The sequence below is a fragment of the Ursus americanus genome, chromosome 10 (assembly GCF_024610735.1).
Source record: "Ursus americanus isolate L20-20 chromosome 10, mUrsAme1.1.p, whole genome shotgun sequence".
NCBI lineage: Eukaryota > Metazoa > Chordata > Mammalia > Carnivora > Ursidae > Ursus > Ursus americanus.
The window spans coordinates 67,220,787-67,244,568 of record NC_142136.1 but is presented as its reverse complement, the minus strand read 5'-3'; the positions used below and the strand labels follow the sequence as shown (position 1 = coordinate 67,244,568).

The window sequence follows — 23,782 nt, the reverse complement described above, 5'->3', positions numbered from 1 at the left end:
CCTTTAACTTTTATAATCATAATAACCCTCTTTAATCATGCCTTGCTCCTAATTACTTTTTCACCTATGTGGAATCTCAGGCTGATCGTCTCAGGAAGCAAAACGCAATGAGTTTTACAAGGCTTCCCTTGTTCTTTTAACCAGCCGTTTCAGAAATATTTGGGATAACTTTTATGTGTATGTTCCTCCACCTTGGGTACTTCGCAGATCTGCTACTATTTTCCAGCCTCTTAGGATCCACTCTTTTTTATGATCCTATATGATAATGTTGTTGTAATTAATGTTATTAACTACTAGTATTTTACTGTTAAGCGATACAGATGCCTTAAGTTCCTTGTGGACTGTGTCTTTTTAGTTGTAACATCCCATACATGTAGAAAAGCTTATTCTTCTTTTAGATTTGATTTGAATTTTTTCATTATTAGATTTTCTTACAGTGTAGAAATATTTTTTTCAATGATCATTAACCTAAAGGTATAAAAGAAACAACAATCGAAAACTCTGGAAATGGATTAGGACTGTTTCTTGGCATGATTTGCTGTCATTGTCAGAAGGAGCAGGCCCATGGTATTGCTCGGATGCTTACAATTAGAGATACATCAGGCCCTTGGGGTATGCGAGTATGTTGGAAATTGCCCAGCCTGAGGAAATGGAGCTTTTGTCATGCTCAATTTACAAGCGAGGCCATTTTGAGAGGGTCTAAATAACCCTGGATCTTCTCCCTGACTGAAGGAAATGTTGAGTATATTGTAGGATAAGAGAAGAAATGAGAAGATTGTATTCTTTACCAAATCCCCAATAACAAAGCCTTAAAAAATGATAGCCATATACTTCAACCATTCAAAGGGCTCCTGTCACTGTGCCCTATCGCTCCTAGATGCTGGAGGCCTCCATTATACTCACTTTCATACCATTATTTAATAAACCACTCATGTTCTCTTCTTAGATTCCCTGCTGTAAAGAAGAAATTTATGGCAGAACTCAAGGAATTACGGCACAAAGAGCAGAGCCCGTATGTTGTTCAGAGCATTATCAGCCTGATAATGGGGATGAAGTTCTTTCGAATTAAGATGTATCCGGTGGAAGACTTTGAGGCTTCTCTTCAGTTTATGCAGGTAGGCAACATTTTGGGCAGGAGATCCAAGGGGCTGTCAACCTGAACAACTCCCTTCATCAGAATGACTGACTTGGAATGTGAAAACCCATTCACTTGACAATGTGGAAGAAGTCCTACTTTTTCCTCAGTAATGCATAACGTGCTTTGTAACCAAATAATAGAGTTACAGGCAGATAATTTCACTTTTAAGCTTTCATATCACCTTTGAAGTAGGGTGTATAGTGGAATGTCTTACTGGTTGACTTTTTTCTCTTTTTGATCATCAGCTACGGATTGATCTATGAATAAAATATAGCTGATTTTTTGCTTTTTATAATTGATAGCATTGAGGTGGCTATGTTAACATTCTTGGCATCAGAACTTTAAATAATGCAGAAAACTTTTTATTCCTACTACAAAAGAGAATCAGTTTTTTTTTAAAGATTTTATTTATTTATTTGACAGAGATAGAGACAGCCAGCAAGAGAGGGAACACAAGCAGGGGGAGTGGGAGAGGAAGAAGTAGGCTCATAGCGGAGGAGCCTGATGTGGGGCTCGATCCCATCACACCGGGATCACGCCCTGAGCCGAAGGCAGACGCTTAACTGCTGTGCCACCCAGGTGCCCCCAAAAGAGAATCAGTTTTTTTATTTTTTTTATTTTTTTTTAAAGATTTTATTTATTTATTTGACAGAGATAGAAACAGCCAGTGAGAGAGGGAACACAAGCAGGGGGAGTGGGAGAGGAAGAAGCAGGCTTATAGCGGAAGAGCCTGATGTGGGGCTTGATCCCACAACACCGGGATCACGCCCTGAGCTGAAGGCAGACACTTAACCGCTGTGCCACCCAGGCGCCCCCAAAAGAGAATCAGTTTTTAAAAATCAACGAAACCATACAGGTTTGGGTGTCAATTCCGTCATGTTTCACATAATGTGCTAACAAAAGAATTGTTGCTAATGTGGACTTTGCAGAACATGTGGCTCTATGAGAATTTATAAAACTTTAATACTGCTGTGAGCTAGGTTTAGTGAAGGTCTTTATCACTGAAGAGCTTAGATATAGGGATTAGACATACAGGCTGTGCCACTTCATACCCACTAAAATGGCTATAATCAAAAAGACAGATAACAGCAAGTATGGGTAAGGATGTAGAGAAATTAGAACCCTCGTACACTGCTGGTTGGAATATAGAAAGGCCTAACAACTTTGGAAAACAGTTTGGCAGTTCCTCAGGGGTTAAATCTAGAGTTGGATGTAAGCCAGCAATTCCACGTTTCTAGGGTTATATCCAAGAGAAATGAAAATAAACATTCATGCAAAAACTTGAACGCAAATATTCATAGCAGCATTATTCATAATCACAAAAAAGTGAATATTGCCCAAATGTTCATCAACTGATGACTAGAGAAACAAAAGGTGGTATATCCATATAAGGGAATATTATTTGGCCATCAAAAGGAGTGAAGTACTGATACATGCTACAGCATGGATGTACCTTGAAAATATTATGCTAAGTAACAGAAGTCACATATTTTGTGATTCCATTTAAATGAAATGTCCAGAATAGGCAAATCCATGGAGACGGAAAGTAGATTGGTGGTTGTGTAGGGCTTAGAGGAGGGGAGTGCGGATAGAGAGGTTGGAAATGACTGCTAAATAGCACAGAGTTTCTCTGCAGGGTAATAAAAAGGTTCTAAATTTAATTGTGGTGATAAATGTACAATTGTGGGAGTGCCTGGGTGACTCAGGTCATGATCCCAATGGTCCTAGGATCCGGCCCCATGTCAGGCTCTGTGCTCAGTGGGGAGTCTGCTTCTCCTTCTCCCTCTACTGGCTGCTCCCCCTGCTTGTTCTCTCTCTCTCTCTCTCTCACTCACTCAATCTCTGTCAAATAAATAAATAATCTTTAAAAAAAATACAATTGTGAATATACTAAAAGCTATTGAATTGTACACTTCAAGTGGGTGAATTGCATATTATGTGAACTCTATCTCAATGAAGCTATTAAAAAAAAGAATTTAGGCCATGTATCAAACTTCTTGGGTTTAAATTCAAACTTTAGCACTTACCAGCACTGTGACCTGGGGCAAGTCACCCTCAACCCGTCCCCACCTCACTTACCTTTGTGCAAAGAGGTAATAATGGCACTAACCTTAGAAGGTGGCTCTGAGGATTCTTGGCACATGGTAAGCACTTAGTAACTGTTAACCATTTCTATCCCTCTCTCATATGAATAATTCATGTATCTATGTATTTGAATGATGACTTGAAAGAGTAGTTACACACCTATACAAAATATTGTAGGAAAAGGGCCACAATTCCAGGAGTCATGAAGCTCCATTCTGCATTGGGGAAACCATCTCAATGACTCCATGTTGGCAATGCCTTTCTGGGACTGATGTCTTAGTATAGCATTAGTAGACTAGGGATTTTAGTAACTTTTGTTGGCAGTGGGCCCAATGGTGACTGAAAGTAAGTATAATAGCTAATATGGATATTAACATATCATCACAAATACATGTAGCCTTGGACCCTTCCATGAAAACAATACCTAATAAAGAGTTACTACCAAAAAGGCCGGGAAGGAGAAAGAGGCTGGTGGAATTCTAAACAGGCCAGCTTTCCTATTAAATGATACTCTGGGCCACCAAAAATACCCTTTCATAGATAGTAGTCCATAGGCAAAGACATCCTTGCTTGAGGAAGTATTTGAAAGGTTTCTTGCCTGAGGTGGGGGAGGGAAGCTTTCCAGACTTGCTTATGAAACTATCTGAATAATAAACACACCTAAAATGTCAGAGCTAAGAAGTAAACAGCTCTGTGCCTGGGGCTGTCACAGGGCCCAAAATAAGTTTAATATCTTCTTCCTCTCTTCCCATGTTTACCTTCTCTGGGGATCTGTGTTTGTGGGTTAATCAAGGACCCAGGCCCCCACACACTGTATGTGGTCAATGGAAATTTGTCAGCAAAGAATGTCTGAATGAATCAACCAATAAGTCAGTGGATGAGTATCTGTTCCCTGATTGTAGATGTTTTGTCCTTTCAGCACAGTGATTTGAGATAGAAGTAGGAGAGTGAGAAAACCAGTCCTGCAAAATGTCATTGAGGCCATTTTGAACTTAAGTATAAATGCTAGAATCCAGTGATTTTCTTCAGTGGGTTAAGGAATATGCTATGTCCGTGTGTATGATTGAATTAAGAGCTGTTTCCTTAAATTTGTTTAAGTACATTTTATGTGCACATTTCAATCTGTTCTCCCTCCTTTATGCTTTTTTCTACTTCCTAGGAATGTGCACATTACTTCCTCGAGGTCAAAGACAAAGATATCAAGCATGCCTTGGCTGGGCTTTTTGTTGAAATTCTTGTCCCAGTTGCTGCTGTGAGTTAACGTTTTTATTTTTAAGAACTTCTTCAAATTGGATTAGAGAATCACTAATTTCATTAATATACTATTAACATGCATCTCTCTTTTAGGCTGTTAAAAATGAAGTAAATGTTCCCTGCCTTAGAAACTTTGTTGAAAGCCTCTATGACACCACGCTGGAACTTTCTTCTCGAAAGAAGCATTCGTTGGTTAGTAACTGAGCAAGTCCAAAACGCGACACTGCAGAGGCTAAAATCCTTAGGCTGAAATCTATTTGAGAGCCATAATGGGAGCATTACCTATAGCTCCCCCCAAAAGAGGAAGTGTTTCAAAATTTGAAGCTTGCACTTAACGTTGACCATAAGTGGATCACAATAATATAAGGGGATTAGACTGTGTCACCTCATATGGCCCTTCTTGTCCTAAGATTCTCGGTGTTTATTTTCATGACTGGCTTAACTTGATTTTTGTTTTAATTTGAGTATTTTTTCCAGTCTAAAAGTCAGTTTATAATAACAGTTTATCGTTTTCAACCCCCTGAAGTCTTCACTGGTTCGTTCCTGTCTTGATACTCACAATCAAAATGGAAGCAGGCAGCAAAGGGACTTAGAGAGAGACAGTTGCCCATAGCAAAGATTCTCTGAAGGCTGAGAAGACAATAGTCGTGAAAGCTTTTGTGCAGAAGAGCAGCAGCACCGAAAAGTCTTTTGAATTACCACAACCTTTCGCTCTCAGTGGTGTTAAAAAAAAAAAAAGGCTCTGGCTTATGACTCGACACATGGCATATGAGCTATAATTGCGGTCGTATGGAGGAAGCACGTTCCTTAGGTAGCTGGTCTACTGGCATGATTTATGCCAGTCTTCAAAGTAGGAGCATTGCCACCATTATTTGAGCCAATGTTCAGAGTTGCTTTGCCGGCAGTGGTGACAGACATTCTCATTGTCTACTTTAATAGTCATTGTGAGTAATCACTGCTTTTTTTTTTTTTTTTTTAGATTACTGGCTGGAATTAGAGTTATACTCAATGGTAGCATAGTTCAAAGTCAATTTAAAACCAAGTGAATAAAAAAATGAAGTTAATGGTTTGTGAAGCACAGAATCTCATTGTGGCCATTGTTTTTTTGCTAATTCAATGTAACGGATGAACCAGTTATATTTTTGTTTAAATCTTCACTAGCCTTAATTCTTTGGGTGCCACCACAGTGTATGTCTGGTTCAGCAGAATGGTGATGGGTTCTGCATATGTATTTTTTGGTCGGCTGCTCATTAGCTTTTCTATCTTCTCCAGTTGCTGTGGGAAACCAGCCCAGTTAGGCAGGAAAAGCACAGTAGCACCTCTGTTTATTCACTCGTAAGCAAATTCCTCCTGTGGTTAAATTTGTCTTGGTGGAGTTTACCAGTGCAATAACATTTCTTTTAGGAATCTTCCTTAATTACAGGAAGATTGCATGCAAAAGAAAATATATACACCTACCTCTTAGACAAGGACAAGCTAGTAGATGTTTATGAGCAAAAAACCCAATAACATTTTTGAAATTAGTGTGCCTTCCCACTTTCTCTCTGAGGATTGAGAGTGAGCTAAGATAATGAGTTTGTTTTTAAAATTCATAAATGAAGACTAAATCAGTGAATCGGATTTCCACTTACTATACATGAAACTTATTATACACTTCATAATTCTAGATAATTCCACCCCCATCATCCTCAAAAGGCATTTGCGAAATGCCTACCTCTTCAGGGCCCCCCCTGAGCCTTGTGTTCTAAAGCGTCCTGTTTATTCTGGCCCACAGAGGGAGATGGATAGGTAGCCATTCCAGAGAATATGTGTTACCTGGTTTGTTGAAATCATCTCGTGACCTCACCTTCTTTCTCCTCAGGCCTTGTACCCCCTGGTGACTTGCCTTCTCTGTGTCAGTCAGAAGCAGCTGTTCCTGAACAGGTGGCACATTTTCCTCAACAACTGCTTATCCAACCTTAAAGTTAGTATTTCTCAATTCAAAAATGTCTTTTATAAACTAGATTATGTGTCTGAGACAGGTATATGTGCTTCTGAGAGTGATTCCTAATGTTTGTGGGGGAGTTATCTTATACTATTGGGATAATGAAAAAAAATATTAATAAGAGTTCTCCTTATTAAATGTAGTCAGTCTTATATAAGATTTTATTTATTTATTTATTTATTTATTTATTTATTTATTTATTTATTTATTTATTTTAGAGTGCAAGCCAGGGGAGGGGCAAAGGGAGGAGGGAAAGAGAATCACAAGTAGACTCCCAACAGGGGCTTGATCTCACGACCCTGAGATTGTGACCTGAGCCGAAACCAGGAGTCGGACGCCTAACTGACTGAGCCACCCAGGTGCCCCAAATAATAGTCCGTTTTAGAAGATGACCAGGGATAAGAGAAATCACTCCAAATTTGGGGAATTTAATCTTTTCTAATAAGGATCACTTTCAGGGTAGAATTAAATACCCCTGTATATGCATTAATTATTGCATTTTGTCTAAGTGATTTTAAAAAAGGGAAGCCACACTTCACTGACAGGGCCATGTGAATTGATTTCAGATGCTCACCTGTACTTCTCGCATCCTTCCTCTTCCCCCTCCAGTCTAGGAAAATATTTGGGGGGAAAAGTTCCTTTCTGTGGGAGGATTAACCCCAGTCACAGAGAATACTTATTTCCTGTCATTGTGATTTGTGATTATTTGAAAGTATTCTATTCAAGCCACATGGCAGCCCATCAGCCCTGGGCATTCACTGAACAAGTACTGTGGTGGGTAGGCAGCTAGGCAGCACAGGTGCTGGATGACGAGAGGAATGAAGTCATCGTTCCTAAAACTGAGGAACCCACAGTTAAAACTACTATAATGATTAGCTTTAAAATTGGCTTTATAACTTGTAAGTGGTAAGCATATTTTAAGTTTTAGTGACCTATTGATAAAAGACAACTAAATGAAACCAACCCTAATATAAGTGCAAACTGTACATTTTCTAGTTGTTTCCAGTTGTGTCTTGAAGTTCTTCTACGTGTTTGATATTTGCTGCTTTAGAATTTTTGAAATATATTTAATTATACAATGCCATATGTGCTTATACATGTTGCCTTGTTTTTTTTGTTATAAGACACTTTAATTTAGTGAAGTGGTTAAGATTAATTATATTATTTTGGCATTTACCATAATTACACCACAATCTGCATTAGAGCTGTTTTAAGCACGGATTGTGAAATCCAAGATTTGAATCATTTCTTTTCTTCAAATTGGCAGTGAAATATAATAGCAGTGGATACAGAATTAAGCTTTTAAGTATTCCGAAAAACAAAAAGCTTTTCAGGGTTATCAATTATTATATAATAGGCATTCTCCGATATTTTACTTAGGGATTTATACATCTGTAATACGTCTCTAACACACAGCCCAATGTCATTTTGTTGTTGTTTCATCCACTTTTAAGTTATTTCAGTTATTAGTTCCAGTTAAAAATATTTTTTGTTCATTTACATTTCACATAGGTAGAAAATGGTCTTTTTGCTCAAAATAAAAAAGAGAAATAATTAAGAATGTTTACAGTGCATTTTTCTATATATGTTATGCTAAGTATGTTTGCAATGAATTTTAATTAGAATTAAAATAATATTTTGCGTGACAGTTTATTTTTGTGGCCAAAAAACCAAAATTTTTTGTTTCAAGTAGGTGCTTTTGAAATATATAGTGGCATAATCTTACTTTGCAATGTAATTGCTTCAAAGTTAAAATATTGGTGCTTTAGTCAAAACCCAGCAAAAAGACTTAATAATAGGGTTATAAATGCCCTAGAGAGAAGTGGAACTACAAGCTGATGGTGTATCCCTATGCAGACATTTCAAGCATTAGGATTTCTAAGAGAATGGCCATGATGAGATCAGAAAGAGTATATAGAGGCAATAGTATAGAAACTGAACCAAATTCCAGAATTCTGTTCATTCACCCAGTGGGTGTGAAGTGCCCAGTGGGTGAGGTGCTAGGGAAGGTGCTGGAAGTGGGAAACATAGGGGAAGTCAACTATATTTAAACTAGATATAGACTAGAGTCTCTGTCCTTAAGGAGTTAGCATTTCATTGGCAGATATATAACAAAGTTTCAAAATGCATGATAGAAACAGTGAGGGATATAAAAGTTGAGAGTAGAGAGATACTAGTGCCACTCGTAAAGGTTCAAGACCCCATGAACTATGAAAGAGGTAGTTATTAGGCCAAGTTAAGGCAATGATATTTTACTTTATGGGTAATAAATTGTCGGAATTCACCACCGCAAGGCTGAAAGATATAAAAAGATCCTTGATGAGTTAAAATTGGAATAAAATGGTATCACATATATTAAGAACTAAACCCAGTAGGGATTAAATGAGACCATTTTAGGGGTGCCAGCGTTAAGCTTCCAACTCTTGATTTCCACTTGGGTCGTGGGAAGGGGCCCCACCTCAGGCTCCATACTCAGCAGGGGGTCTGCTTGGGAGTCTCTCCTTCCCTCTCCCTCTGCCCCTCCCCTCCGTGTCCTCTCTCTCTCTAAAGTAATAAGTGAATAAATCTTTTAAAAAAATGAGACCATTTTAAAATGTCATAAATATACAGAAAACCTTCCAAACCAACTTACAAATACTCCGTGAGGAAAAACTAACATGGCTTCGGAAGTATACTTTGTCTTGAATAGTGTCAGTATTTTATGAGACTTAGAGCCAACCATATCATTTCATGATGACCAGCAGACCAACTCTTCTCCCTGTTTACCTTTCCCCTTTTTGCTTCCAGCACCCTTACCCTCCGTGTGTCCCACTTTCCTACACATGCTTAAGTATAATGAACCTAATGTTTGAACCCTACATGTTGAACTCAGTAGCCATCTTTGATGTGTTCTGCAGAGGGGAGTCATCAAGGTGGCAGCGTGACATATAGCAGAATACAAGTGTGTCTGAGCGTGAAAAATCTGCTGCTTTCAAAGTAAACAAGCTCTCAGATCAATGTTCATTTAATGTCAGTGCCCTGGTTTATCTTCAGAGTCGGTCTGTCGGAAGCAGGCTGCTTTGGTAACACAAACTTGAAGTCTTTATTTACACTTAGTTAAGTAGGTCAACCGTACATTAGCAATATACCCTTGTGAAGTGATGGGGAATTTATGGCACCTTCTTAACACAACACTGACATCTTTCAAGAACTCTGTCTTAGTAGGAACCAATACTTTTTTCTTTTATATATTTAATGTCAGAATCTGAACATATTGAGCAATTAAAATGGATACATCCCTTTCACATCTGCCATAATACACATAATTCTGGAAAAAGGAAATATGTTTTGAAACTTGATTTAATAGTACTTATTTTTTTTGTTGTGACTCTCCGTTTATTAATAGTTCTTTGGACGTAGTATTAAGTATTCATAATAACTGTGCTAGTTTCTCATCCTTCAAAATGGATATAATTGGAGCAATTTTTTAATTTTTAAATTTTGTAATAGTGACTATAATATCCTGGAGGTCCAGATTATAAAAACGAAACAAAACCATAAAAGAAACCTTAAGGGGCGCCTGGGTGGCACAGCGGTTAAGCGTCTGCCTTCGGCTCAGGGCGTGATCCCGGCGTTATGGGATCGAGCCCCACATCAGGCTCCTCTGCTGGGAGCCTGCTTCTTCCTCTCCCACTCCCCCTGCTTGTGTTCCCTCTCTCGCTGGCTGTCTCTATCTCTGTCGAATAAATAAATAAATAAATCTTTAAAAAAAAAAAAAAGAAACCTTAAAAGTTAAAAAACGTGTTTACTGGGGCGCCTGGGTGGCACAGCGGTTAAGCGTCTGCCTTCGGCTCAGGGCGTGATCCCGGCGATCTGGGATCGAGCCCCACATCAGGCTCTTCTGCTATGAGCCTGCTTCTTCCTCTCCCACTCCCCCTGCTTGTGTTCCCTCTCTCGCTGGCTGTCTCTATCTCTGTCAAATAAATAAAAGAAATCTTTAAAAAAAAAAAAAACGTGTTTACTGTATGGTTAATAACAACAATAGCTCTCAGTGGTTGGAGATCTGTGCTGAATAAAAGTGGTGAGAGTGGGCATCCTTGTCTTGTTTCTGATCTTAGGGAAAAAGCTTTCAGTTTTTTGCCATTAAGTATGATGTTCAGTGGGCTTGTGATATATGGCCTCTTATTATTTTGAGGTTCATTCCCTCTGTACCCAATTTGTTGTTTTTATCATAAATGGATATTGAATTTGTCAAATGCTTTTCTACATCTATTGAGAAATCATATGATTTTGTCCCTCATTTTGTTAATGTGGTTTATCATGTTGATTGATTTGCAAATGTCGAACCATCTTTCCATCCCTGGAATAAATCCCACTTGATCATGGTGCATAATCCTTTTAATGTGTTGTTGAATTCAGTTTGCTAATATTTTGTTGAGGATTTTTGCATCTATGTTCATCAGGTACATTGGCCTGTAATTTTCTCTTTTTTGTGTGTGTCCTTATCTGGTTTTGGTATCAGGGTAATGCTGGCCTCATAAATGAGTTTGAGAGTATTCCCTTCTCTTCAATTTTTTGAAAGACCTTGAGAAGGATTGGTATTAAATCTTTGAAGGTTTGGTAGAATTCACTGGTGAAGCCATCTGGTCCTGGACTTCTGTTTTTGGGGAGTTTTTTGATTAGTGATTCAACTTTCTTACTAGTAATTGCTCTATTCAGAGTTTTCTATTTATGATTCAGTTTTGGAAGACAGTATGTTTCTAGGAATTAATTTATTTCTTCTAGGTTTTCTAATTGGTTGGCATATAATTGTTCATAATAGTCCTTTATGATCCTTTGTATTTCTTTTGTATCAGTTGTAATTTCTCTTCTTTATTTTCTGATTCTATTTATTTGAGCCCTCTCTTTTTCTTAGTCTAGTCAAAAGCTTGTCAATTTTGTTTATCTTTTCAAAGAAGCAGCTGTTAGTTTCATTGATCTTCTCTATTGTCTTTTTTAGTCTTTGTTTCATTATTTCCACTCTGATCTTTATTATTTCCTTCCTTCTGGTAACTCTGGGCTTGAACTGTTCTTTTTCTAGTTACTTTAGGTTTAAAGTTAGATTGTTTATTTGATACTTTTCTTGTTACTTGAGATAGACCTATATCGTTATAATCTTAGAACTGCTTTTGCTGTATCCCATAGATTTGGGTTTATTGTATTTCCATTTTTGTTTATCTCAAAGTATTTTTTAGATTTCTCCTTTGATTTCTTCATTGACCCATTGGTTATTCAGTAGCATGTTGTTTAATCTCCCCCACAGTTGTGATTTTTCCAACTTTCTTTTTGTACTTCATTTCTAGTTTCTAACTACTATGGTTGGGAAAGATGCTTGATATGACTTCAATCTTCTTAAATTTATTGAGACTTCTTTTGTGGCCTAATATATGATCTCTCCTGGCAAATGTTCCATGTGCTCTCTAGTAGAATTGTGTACTCTACTGCCTTCAGAGAGAATATTCTGTATGTATATATTAAGTCCATCTAGTCTGTGCCATTTAAAGTCTAATATGTGATTTAAAACCAATATTTCCATATTGATTGTCTGGATGATCTAACCATTGATGTAAGTGGGGCATAAAGTCCCCTACTGTTGTTGTGTTGTTGTCAATTTCTCCCTTTAGGTTTGTTGATATTTGCTTTATATATTTAGATGCTTCTATGTTGGGTGCATAAATATTTACAAATGTTGTATTTTCTTGTTGACTTGACCACTTTGTCATTATGTAACACCCTTCTCTTTCTTTTATTAGTCTTTGTTTTCAAGTCTGTTTTGTCTGATATAAGTATAGCTTCCCCAGCTCTCTTTTGGTTTCCATTGGCACGGAACATCTTTTTCCATCCTTTCCCTTTCAGTCTGCATGTGTCCCTATATCTAAAGTAACTCTCTTATAGGCAGCATATAGGTGAGTCTTGTCTTTTTACCCATTCAGCAGCTCTGTGTCTTTTTAAACTACATTTAAAGTAGTTGTTATAGGTATGTACTTATTTTCATTTTGTTAATTTTTTTTCTGTTTTGTAGTTTCTCTCTGTTCCCCTCTTCTTCTCTTGCTTTCTTGTGATTTGATGACTTTCTGTGGTGTTATGCTTAGGTTCCTTTCTCATTATCTTTTATGTATCTATTATAGGCTTTTGCTTTGTGGTTACCATGAGGCTCAGCCTATATATTTAACCGTCTATTTTAAGTTGATAGCAAGTTAAGTTTGAACACATTCTAGAACTCTGCATTTGTATGTTTTTGATGTCACATTGTACATCTCTTTGGTTTTTGTATCCCTTAACTAATTAATATATAGTTATTTTTACTATGTCTTTGAACATTCATACTAACTTTATAAGTAATTAGTCCACTTCCTTTACTATATAGTTACCTTTACAGGTGAGATTTTTACTTTCATGTGTTTTCTTATTACTAATTAGTGCCCTTTGTTTTAACATTTCTTTTAAAGCCAGTTTAGTGGTGACGAACTCCTTTAGCTTTTGCTTGTCCAGAGAAATCTGTATTCCTTTTTAAATTCTAAATGATAATCTTGCTGGGTAGAGTGTTCTTGGTTGGAAGTTTTTCGTGTTTTTTTTTTTTTTTCTTTCAGGACTTTAAATGTATCATGCCACTCTCTCTTGGCCTGCAAAGTTTCTGTTAAGAAATCTGTTGATGACCTTATGTTCATTGTTCATTGACCTGATGTCCCTTGTTCATAACACATTATTTTTCTCTCACAGCTTTTAAGATTCTCTCTCTCTGTCTTTAACTCTGACATTTTAATTACAATGTGCCTGAGTCTTTTTGGGTTCATCTTGTTTGGAACCTTCTGGGTTTCCTGGATTTGGATGTCTGTTTAATTCCCCAGGTTAGGGAGGTTTTTAGCCATTATTTCTTTAAGTTTTCTGACCCTTTCTCTCTCTCTTCCTTCTGGAAGCCCTGTAATCAGAAAGTTATTCTGCTTGATGTTGTTCATAGGTCTCTTAAGCAATGTTTTTTTGCTTGGTTTTGGTTTTGGTTTTTTTTTCTTTTTGCTTTTCTGTTTGGTGAGTTCTATTGCTCTGTCTCCCAGATCACTAATTCTTTCTTCTGCTTCATCTAATCTGCTGTTGAACCTTTCTAGTGTATTTTTCAGTTAAGTGATTGTATTTTTCAGCTTGTGACTTCTGTTTGGTACTTTCTTAAATTTTCTGTCTCTTTGTTGAAATCTTTCTGTGCTTCCATTCTTTTCCTGAGTACAGTGAGCTTCTTTATGACCATTACTTCAACTCCTTATCAGGTAAATTATTTACCTCTACTTCATTTTTTTTCCTGGGGTTTTATCTTGTTCTTTTGTTTGAAACATATTCTTCTGTTTCCTCATTTTGCTTGACTCTCTCTGTTTGTTTTTATGTGTTAGGCAAAGCAGGCATCTCTCCCAGTATTAAAGTGGTAGCCCTATATAGGCAATGAACCTTATTGTTTAACATTGCCCTAGCTCTTAGTTGTCTCTGGAACTGTCGTTCTGGTTTTATAAGATCTTATAGAGCTCAGAAATGCAATCCCCCTTGCCACCAGAGCCTGGCATTCAAGGACATCCCCTGTCTGGGTTCTGCATGCCTTTTGGCTTTGGTAGGTCAAGGAGGGTAGGGACAGTTATGGGAACAGCACAAGGAGTGCAAGGCCAAGGCAGTGGCATGGGAGGTGGGAGTGGGCACTGGTTGGTTAGAGTGAGAGTACAAAAATAGTACTTCCCAGTGCCGGCACCAGCAAGGTTGAGAGCAAATGTAAAAATGTCACCCACCAGTGCCTCCATCCCTGTGCAGATTCTTAACAGGCTTTTGCTCCTCTAGCAGGTGCCTTAATATTAGCAACTTTATCTTCTTCACATATGGTCTAGGCTCTTCTCAAACTGCATCTTTTGTACTGGGTCCCAGGGAGAGTGAATCTTCATAGGAGCCTTTTAAGAGCAGAATCTCTCTCTTTCCCTACAGCCTTATGGCTCTCCTGGATGTAAGCCCTGTTGGTTTTCAAAGTCACACATTTGGGGGACTCATTTCTCTGGTGTAGGTCCTAAGGGATGGAGTGGCTAACGTGGGGCACAAACTCCATGCTCCTCGGGGAGGAGTTCCATATTTGTGAGACCCCCTCCTCACGGTGGGTCACCACTCTGGGGGTGCGGTTTTTGTCAAGACTGTGTATCTGCCTCTCCTACCTGTCTTCATGTGGCCCGTATATCCTTTGTTGTAAAGTAGCTGTTCAGCTAGTACTCAGGTTCCAGAGGGAAGTATTCCCTATGTAACTATTGATTTGTTGTGTCCTTAGAAGGAGGTGAGTTCAGGATTATTCTGTGTCACATTCTTGAACTGCCTCCTTGTAGATGTTCTATATAAAGATGTCTTGCTCATGCATCAAGTTTTTCAGCTACTACTCACAGTCTGCTTTTTTTAAGTTGATATTTACTGATAGCCTGCTGTTTGGCGGTCATGGAGGACACAAAAATGAACAAACGAGAATTCTGGAGTTCACAATCTGCTAAGAAATATACAAGTAAAGGGAGAGAATAGCATTCTGGAAGCAGAGAGCAGAGGCACTTGGCAATCTCTCTGGGGTGGAGAAATAGTGGTTGTAATAGCAGGGGATTTAGTAGAGGAGATGACACCTAACTGAATCTTGCCGGGGCGGAGAAATTTTCCAAATAGACCAGAAGTAGGAAAGCATGTGAGGCATTTAGGAAATTGCAGAAGGGATATAATGGCGTGGGGTGCACCAAGCCCAACGTGGAGGCAGGAGGTAGTAATGGGGGAGCCAGATCGCCAGAGGCCCCTCATGTACCACATCATGGAATTTGGTCATTGTCCAGGAGGTGATTAGAAGCCACTTAAGGACTTTAAACATGTGGAAGTAAACAGTCATGTTTGCAGGTAAGAATATCATTTGACGGTGCCAAGAATGGAAGAGAGACAAGAAAACTATTTACAGAGGCAATTGTAGTAATCAATGAAATCACCTTGAAATACTAAAAATCAAATACTAGAGCAGGATCCATAGGTAAAGCAAAGTGAAAACTTAAGCCAGCCACTTGGCTCTTCAGTCTCTGTGGAAGCAAAAATAGGTAATCTCAAGCAGGTTCTTAAGAGTAAAAGAATATCAGTCACAATAGGATGTACCAAAAAAAGTAATTGTGGGTGGAGAGACAGAAAAAAGAATATAAAATAAATTGAAGTTAAACAGAAGACAGCAATATGAATTGTTTAAACTAGAGGTCTCTGTTAATCTCCTTAATGAAACTTAGCTGATGTTTGCCCTGCCCTGTCATGATTCACAGTATGAGATAAGGCACAAGAGAGAATTTTTTAATAACGCACTACGCAAATATAAAATACATATACTCATAAAGAGAAATTAACAAAGAAAGAAACCTCTCTACTGGAAGGGAAGCTCCCCAAAATCAGAGCATGTTTGCTGCTAGATCCTAGTGCTTGGTACATAATAATAGCTAATATGGACAAGAAAAGTGCTAAATATCCTTTATGCATTAACTCATTTAGTTCTCAACATTCCTATGAGGTAGATAAGATTATCATCTGCAAAAGGGAAAATGAGGCCCAAAGAAATTAAGGAGCTTCCCTGAGGCTGGCCACATCACTGATAAATTGCAGAGCAAGGATGGATTCAAACCCAGGCAGTATGTGCCTAGAGTCTGCTTTTAACCACCATGTAAGTGTATCATAGATATTTGTTAATTTGCAGTGACTGGGGGAAGGATAATTAGAATTCCCCCCAATTTTTTAATGATGGAATATTTTAAATGCAACTTTATCAGTTTAGTAGTTTATGCAAATTTCCTTTATGTAACCAAGCATGCAAATCAAACAGGCAAATCATAACCCTTTATATATCAACGTATGCTTTAGAAAGTTGGGGTCTTTTTTTTTCCTACAACTAGAAAAGTAGTTATAAAGTTTATTTCAAAGAATAAGCATGGAAAAATATCTGGGAAAACCCTTTAAAAAGAAGAAAAGATTAGTGGATGATGGAAGATAGTTCATACCAGATAATGAAACACATTGTTCTGTTTTTTTTTAAGTTCTTATTTAAATTCCAGTTATTTAACATATAGTGTAATATTAGTTTCAGGTGTACAACATAGTAATAAAACACATTTTAAAGCCTCAAAATTTAAAATAATGGGATATTAGCCTGGGAATAGACAGACTAATAAGACAAATTCTAAAAACAGACCTGAAAGCATATAGAAATCTAGAATTTTATAATGATCACACCAAAAATGTATTCTCTTTCTCCTAAATCTAAAAAACCATTCTCAATTGTCTTTTCCATAGAATTTATTTACATAAATAGTCTAAAAATAAGCTTTATCTGGGGTAATATCTAAATACTTATGAATTCTATAAAAATCAGTATCCAAATTATCTACACTAAGAATAAAACAGCTAAAGCAATCATGACAAGATAAATGAATAAGGGAAGAAAAGTCACATAAAAGCAAAAAAACTATAAGAAAGTTAAGAGTGACATTTAAAGACTGTTAAGCAAACATTTATTGACCCCCTCCCCCCACAAGAATGGTGGGAATTCTAATAGATGTCAAGGTAAACAATGCCCCTTCCTTTTGGACATCTAAACAAGGCTGTGTGCTAGAGGTTGTATGAGGGTCAGAAGACACTCAGGACAGAAGCTTAGCTTTTATGGGGTCGAGGACATGGGGAGGAGCCAAGGAGCCTGCGCAAAGGAGGGACATTCAAGTTGACTGTGAAGTTTCACCTGATAGAAAAGAAGGATGCAGGGACACCTGGGTGGCTCAGTCAGTTAAGCGTCTGCCTTTGGCTCAGGTCATGATCCCAGGGACTTGTGATCGAGCCCCACACTGGGCTCCCTGCTCAGCAGATAGTCTGCTTCTCCCTCTCCCACTCCCCTTCCTTGATGTGCGCTCTCTCTCTCTGTGTCAAATAAATAAATAAATAAATAAATAAATAAATAAATAAATAAATAAATAAATAAAATCTTAAAAAAAAAAGAGAGAGAGAGAAGGATGCAGGGGGTGAGGGAACCCACTCCTGACATGGAAATGGAATGAACACAGCCTAGCTAGAGTTTAGGGAGCTTGTGGGAGAACAGAGGAAAGGGAGGCAGAAAAGGTAGGTCAGAGCTACATAGTGACTTGGTCAGTTATGCCTTGCCAAGAAATGTTACCTGGATCCCACAGGCATGAGGGAAACCACCCAACCCATGATTTTTAAATCAAGAGGAATATAATTAGAGTAAGATGGACAGTGGGGAAAGAATCAGTTCCTTCCTCTCTGGCTTGTTATTGCCTGGAAGCCAGCAGCTCTACCATAGCTGGTCTCCCTGCCTCTGCTCCTTTCCCCACACTGTAGGCAGGGACTTCTTCCATGGTCTCCTTGATCTTAGTGGCATCCTGTCACCATCGTAAGAACCCTGGTCCCCTTATTGATCCTGGCATGTGGGGTCCCATATGCGACCCCTGCCTTCCTCACAGGCCTCATCAGCCACTACTCTTTCACCCGGACCCATTCACTGGCATATGAACTGTTCCCAGGTTCTGAGACGTGACCCATCTTCTCCAGCCCTCTTAGCTTCCATGTGTTCTCCCTTCCCATTGTCTTTCTACACTGTTCAAAGTTTCACACTGTGCCAACCATAGTACCTGGCCCACTGTAGCCATCAGATGTTTGGTTGAATGAACATATGAGTAAATGAATGGATTAAAGTTCATCTGAGTTTTCATCTGTCCCTGGAAATTTTTCCCGACCCTCCTTGAGCTTTCCATAGCTTGCCCTTCTTTCCATTCTCTAGCTCCTCTCTCTACCAGTTTTTCCTGCTGCCTTAAGAGTTGATTGCTTATTTTCCATTCCCCAACCCCTAAAGGTTGTGAACAACTTAAGGAAGAGGACTATCTTTTATCTGTATATCCCATGCTCTCTGACATGCTGCTTACTTAGTACACATTCATGTCAATAAACTTTGGTGAGTACTTAGATGAGGAGCTGGGGAGCTTGGGGAATCAAAGCAAAAAGGGCATAATCAACAAGAGAAAGAAGACATTGATTCTCTCTTAATGCTAGAGAATACAGGTTCCCTAGGGCTAGAGGAAGAAGGCAATTTCAAGTATTCACCTTGCCAAAGGAGAGAATGACATGATTTCCCCCTAAACTACTCTGTTCTGCCCTCATGGCTATTTAGATCCCTCCTCATAGATTATTTACCCAATGGGCACCTGAAGTCAAATACCCCATAAGTCCCAGGTGATACAGGTGCCTTGTAGGGGCCCTGCATTTCTAGGAATTCAGAAAAGAATATTCTCCATACATTACCATCTAATCTTTTCTTTTCCACTTAAGCTTAATTAAATCTTAAATCTAATGCTATCTTACACCCTGGTTTCGGTTGTAGAATAAAGACCCCAAGATGGCTCGAGTTGCACTGGAATCTCTGTACAGATTACTTTGGGTTTACATGATTCGAATTAAATGTGAAAGCAACACAGCTACTCAGAGGTAAGGAGCTGGTTTGGGTTAATGGTAACTACATCACTGAGTTAACGGTAACCGTTTCTCAGCCAATGGAGAGGGTGTTTTGTTTTATTGCTACCTATACTAACCAAACTAGAAACTATTCAAAATTGACAGTTTCTTAAAGATCGAAGTAGAAAGGACATTTTCAAGCTTTCTTTAGTCATTGGCTCAGCAGCCATTACAGAAATTTCAGCCTCTACTGGGACCAGGAGTTTCCATGTCCGAGGCTGCATTCACCATGTTAGCAAAGCAAATGGCTATAATTTTCCAGCTGCCCTTAGTTTTCCAGAAAAACTTTTCATAGAGTAATTATGCTAATGAAAAAGGGATGAAGTGGTTTGTTTTCTTTTTCCGAATTCTCTCTGATACTTAGATAAGATGAGCCATCTGCCATTTTCCCCTACAGAACTGGAGCTCAGCCAATCTTGCTTGTCTTCTCTTTTTTTCTCCCTATCTTTCAGCCGTCTTATAACCATCATCACAACACTTTTCCCCAAAGGGTCCCGTGGTGTGGTGCCAAGGGATATGCCTCTGAACATCTTTGTGAAAATCATCCAGTTCATTGCCCAGGTAATGGAGAAGCTTCTGGCGGTGGGAGTGATCGAATTGCCTTCAAGTAGCTAGTCTCTTTCCTAGGAAGTACTACCAGATGAAGAGTCTAAAGTAGTATCTTATGTGTAAAGACTTTTCAGAATGGTTTTGTAAGTGTTTTCACACATAGCTTTTTCTTTTCTTTTTCTTTCTTTTTTTTTGGCTTCAAAACAAATAGTGACATGGGTACGTCAAGTGTTTTCAGCATTTGACAAATGAAGGAACCGAGAGACAGAGTTTAAGTGACTCATCTAAAGTCACAGATCATATTAGTAAAAGGGTCTCTTGACTCCTAGTCCCTGTTTTGTCCTGATTCTTTGCTCTGGATTCTGCAAGTCAGGAAGAAGCAGAGTCTGATGTTTGGAGGGAATCAAAAGGGGATTTTGTGAAATATGAAGAGTAAATAAAAATGCTCTTTCACCCTGTGAGAAAGAAGAATAAAATAGGAATATTAGCATTTATTAAGCACTTATTCTTTGCTAAGAACTTTTCTAAGAACTTTACAGGTACTAATTTCCTTAAAAACTGGGTCCGATAATAATAAACATAGTTTTTAATATTTAGTTTACTATATAGACCCAAGATTTTTACTTTTTAAAACACTTTTTGGGTAAATTTTTACACCCAACTTTGACTTCCTTGAGATCTACAGAACAAGGGGAAAAGATAATTATTCCAGTTCAACCTCTGCCACAAGCCAGCTCTACACCCCTAACAAGTCAGAGAGCGTCTTTCTTCTATTTCTTTATCTGTAAAATGTGGGTGAAATGCTTGCCCAGTGTACTTCAGGATGCCGTGTGGATAAGGGGCAATTATAGGCATGAAAATACTCTTAGGTACAATTGATACTGACATAAAGATGGAAGGTTCAGTTGTGACTTCTAGAGTACTTAATATTTGATATCTCTGTGTGTTTGGTATAATGAGATGTCTCTGTAATATGTGCACTGAGGGAAAAGACATTACTTCCTTTGCAGGCAGATGAATTAATGTGATTTTTCTGCATATAGTTATCATGTGGCTGAGAATGTACTTTGATTATTCTGGAATATGTTGTATAAAATGAACATGTCCTATCATAGTGGCCACTGCCTGAAATTATTAGAGTCTGGCTTATGCTTTCCTACTGAAGTATCATCGTATATCTTATTTGTTGGTTATTCATTTCACTTGCAGAATTGTCCATTATAATATGAGCCAAAAGATTTGAAGTGTTAGAGAATAGGACAAAATGGTCATTTTGCAGTGTTATTTTTAAAAATACATTTTAAACTGCGTCTCAAGAAGGTGTCACCATTTGCAACACAAGCAGGAAGTGTTGAGACTGTGCATAAGCCCAGACCCTCCAGGTGTTTGGGATTTTCATTTTGGGGGATTTGTTTTTGTTTTGTCATTAGCCATTCTATGCTTTACGGGCTAATTCCACATATTATATAATGAAAGCATCTTTGCACACCACATGAAAACAGAGGCAGCTTCACCCAAGGTTCCAGTGGCATGGTTTTCCTTCAGGGATTCTCTTGATGCATAAAATTGAACAGTATCTTGCTTCTTTTAGCAGCCACCTGTTTGGTGCCTATAATGAAAATAGACATTTCACATTAAATTTATATTTTAACATCTTTGTTTTGTTTTCTCTTTTTCACTGCAGGAACGCTTAGATTTTGCAATGAAAGAAATTATTTTTGATTTTCTTTGTGTGGGAAAACCAGCAAAAGCTTTCAGTCTCAATCCAGAGGTATGAAGGATCCTTTTATGTACTTCTAACAGAGCGTGTATTGACGGAGCCATACCTTTGCTTTGCAACTTTGGGGGTTAGGGCAAAGGACATTTCTCTAAAAACTCTTCTGTTTGTTTCTGTCCATGTTATGTAACTAAATAGTATAGACGATGGGATTTCAGAAGTCAGATGTTGGATGCATAGACTTAGAATGATGGTGGGTTGATGTGCTGGCATATTCTGTTCTTGTATAATAGAGGAAACCTTGCCCAAAAAAGATAATCTGCCACTATAAGTCAGGTTGTTTTATTTAGTCAGTATTTATTTAAATAATCATTGATATAACTATTTAGATGCAGATCAACAAGTTGAGTATTAGGAAGTGATGAAACCGGGAAGAATGAATACACATAATAATAAAATACTAAAATCTAGTGAAATTGAATCGTGTATGAATATATGTTTCTGTGGCAGCATCACAACTCAAGGGCCAGACAGATCATGGAAATAATGGGTATGACACACAGTTGGCGTGATCTGTGCCAATGAGAAGCACATTCAAGCTTCAACTTTAAAAACACTGTGGGCCAACAGAACTGTGCCTGGCAAGCTGCCTCTTTGCAGTCCTTTCCCTATGATGTTGTAGAAAGAACACTGAACCAGAAGACAGCAGGATTGGATTTGCACTTGACACAGGCTCTACCACTTTTACCGGCTATATGACATTTCTCTCTCTGAACTTGACCTTTTTTGCCTGTAAAATGAACAAAATACTTTTCTAGATCACCTTATGGAATAATTATGATATTGTGACATTGCAAACTCTTAAGCCAAAAAAAGAAAAAAAAAAAAGCACACCATAAACGTTTTGGTTTTTTTTGGTTTTTTTTTTTGTTTGTTTTTTTGTTTGTTTTAGACAGTTGCTATCAACATTGTGATATTGTCTGGCTCCTTCTTTCTGTCAGTAAGCACAGAGGCTCAAAATCAGCAGCTGGTTAGCCACAAAGTTGTTCTGGTATCCTTATGCTTCTTCCCACCACAGCCTGTATTCTCTTCTTGGTGCTAAGGTTGCCATGTATCTAAGATGGACAACTGGAGGAACCCCAAAATGGGAGTTTGGAAGTTTTTGTCTGCTGTCTAATGATATCATCATCCTGTGAAATGGCTGCAGTGAGGGTCAGCGGGCCAAGGGAGAGGGACAAGTCTATGCAAATCCAGGGCATTTGGGCTGGCATGAGGCCTAGGACCTTATGCTAAAGAGCCTTGTCCTACTGGGAAGTTTCTCAAAATATTTTTCACTTCTCAGGAGTCATGGCTTTACTATCTTCAACAGCCCTCAGAATTTCCAGGTTATTAGTCTAAACAGAACATATTAAAACTACCATCATTATCGCCATGTATAAAACGTACCTTTTGCTCTCCCCTCAAACTCCTCAATCAGTGCTTAATTAGTTAACCTCTTTGTGCAGAGCACTTGGAAATTTGGGGTTTTTAATGTTAAAAACTGCAAAAAGATATTTGAGTATCTTCTTCCATTTCTCTTGAGCTTATAGAGTTATGGGAGAGTTTATCAGTAGTTGGTAATTAGAAGCTTAAAGGCTTATTTATGATCCCACACAATAGCACACAGAAGGATAATGGTCTATAAAGCAGATGTCACACACCTGATAAAATATGTTGTCAGGCACAGTTTCTCAAGGAATATATTCAATTTGTGTCCTAAATATTTTGGAATAGCTTGTGGAACAAGGTCTGGGGATGTAAAGGATTCCCTTACTATAAAGTCTATAGTGCACCACCATTCAGCAGTTAGATAATTTCCAGTTAAGTGTCTCATTTTAGTTCAGACCAAGATGGCTTCCTATATGCACCCTCATCATCTTAAGAATTTACTCATCTGTGAGAAGTTTCTAGGTCATCCATTTCTTTCATTCTTGCCTTGACCTAAAATAACATGGACCTGGAGATCCTAGCCAGTCCCAGAGGCAAAAAGAAGAAATGAGTCATGGATTGGAAATGAAGAAATAAAACTCTCTTAATTCACAGACAACATGATTGCCTATGTAGAAAATACCAAAGAATCTACGGAACACCTACTTAACTAACAGATTATTTTAGAAAGTTTGCAGGATACAAGATAAATATATAGGGGCACCTAGCTGGCTCAGTCAGTAGAGCCTGTGACTCTTGATTCAGGGTCGTGAATTCAAGCCCTATGTTGGGTGTGGAGCCTACTTAAAAAAAAAAAAAAGATAAATATATAAAATCAAGGTATTTTTATATTATGGTAATGAAAAATAGAAATTGAACAATTTACAATAGCAATAAAAACAAATTATGTGTAAGATTTGTATACTGAAAACTTAAGAACATTGAGGAAAATCAAAGACAAACCAAAATAAATGGAGAGAAATATTGTTTGTGGATTGAAAGATTTAAGAGCGTAAAAAGGTCAGTTGTCCCCAAATTATAT

The 23,782-nt window shown here is 38.0% G+C and overlaps 1 protein-coding gene across 8 annotated transcripts in view; it reads left to right on the top strand.

Moving 5' to 3' along the window:
- The window catches only part of FRY (FRY microtubule binding protein), a 429,617-nt gene that overhangs the window by 272,235 nt on the left and 133,600 nt on the right, over positions 1–23,782 (top strand). For all 8 annotated transcript variants that reach the window (XM_087865212.1, XM_087865211.1, XM_087865207.1 and 5 more), the window contains 7 exons: positions 947–1,115; positions 4,383–4,475; positions 4,571–4,669; positions 6,339–6,440; positions 18,877–18,980; positions 19,460–19,568; positions 21,241–21,327. In XM_087865212.1, the coding sequence (XP_087721338.1) occupies positions 947–1,115; positions 4,383–4,475; positions 4,571–4,669; positions 6,339–6,440; positions 18,877–18,980; positions 19,460–19,568; positions 21,241–21,327 (763 nt within the window). The remainder of the gene's footprint in view (positions 1–946; positions 1,116–4,382; positions 4,476–4,570; positions 4,670–6,338; positions 6,441–18,876; positions 18,981–19,459; positions 19,569–21,240; positions 21,328–23,782) is intronic.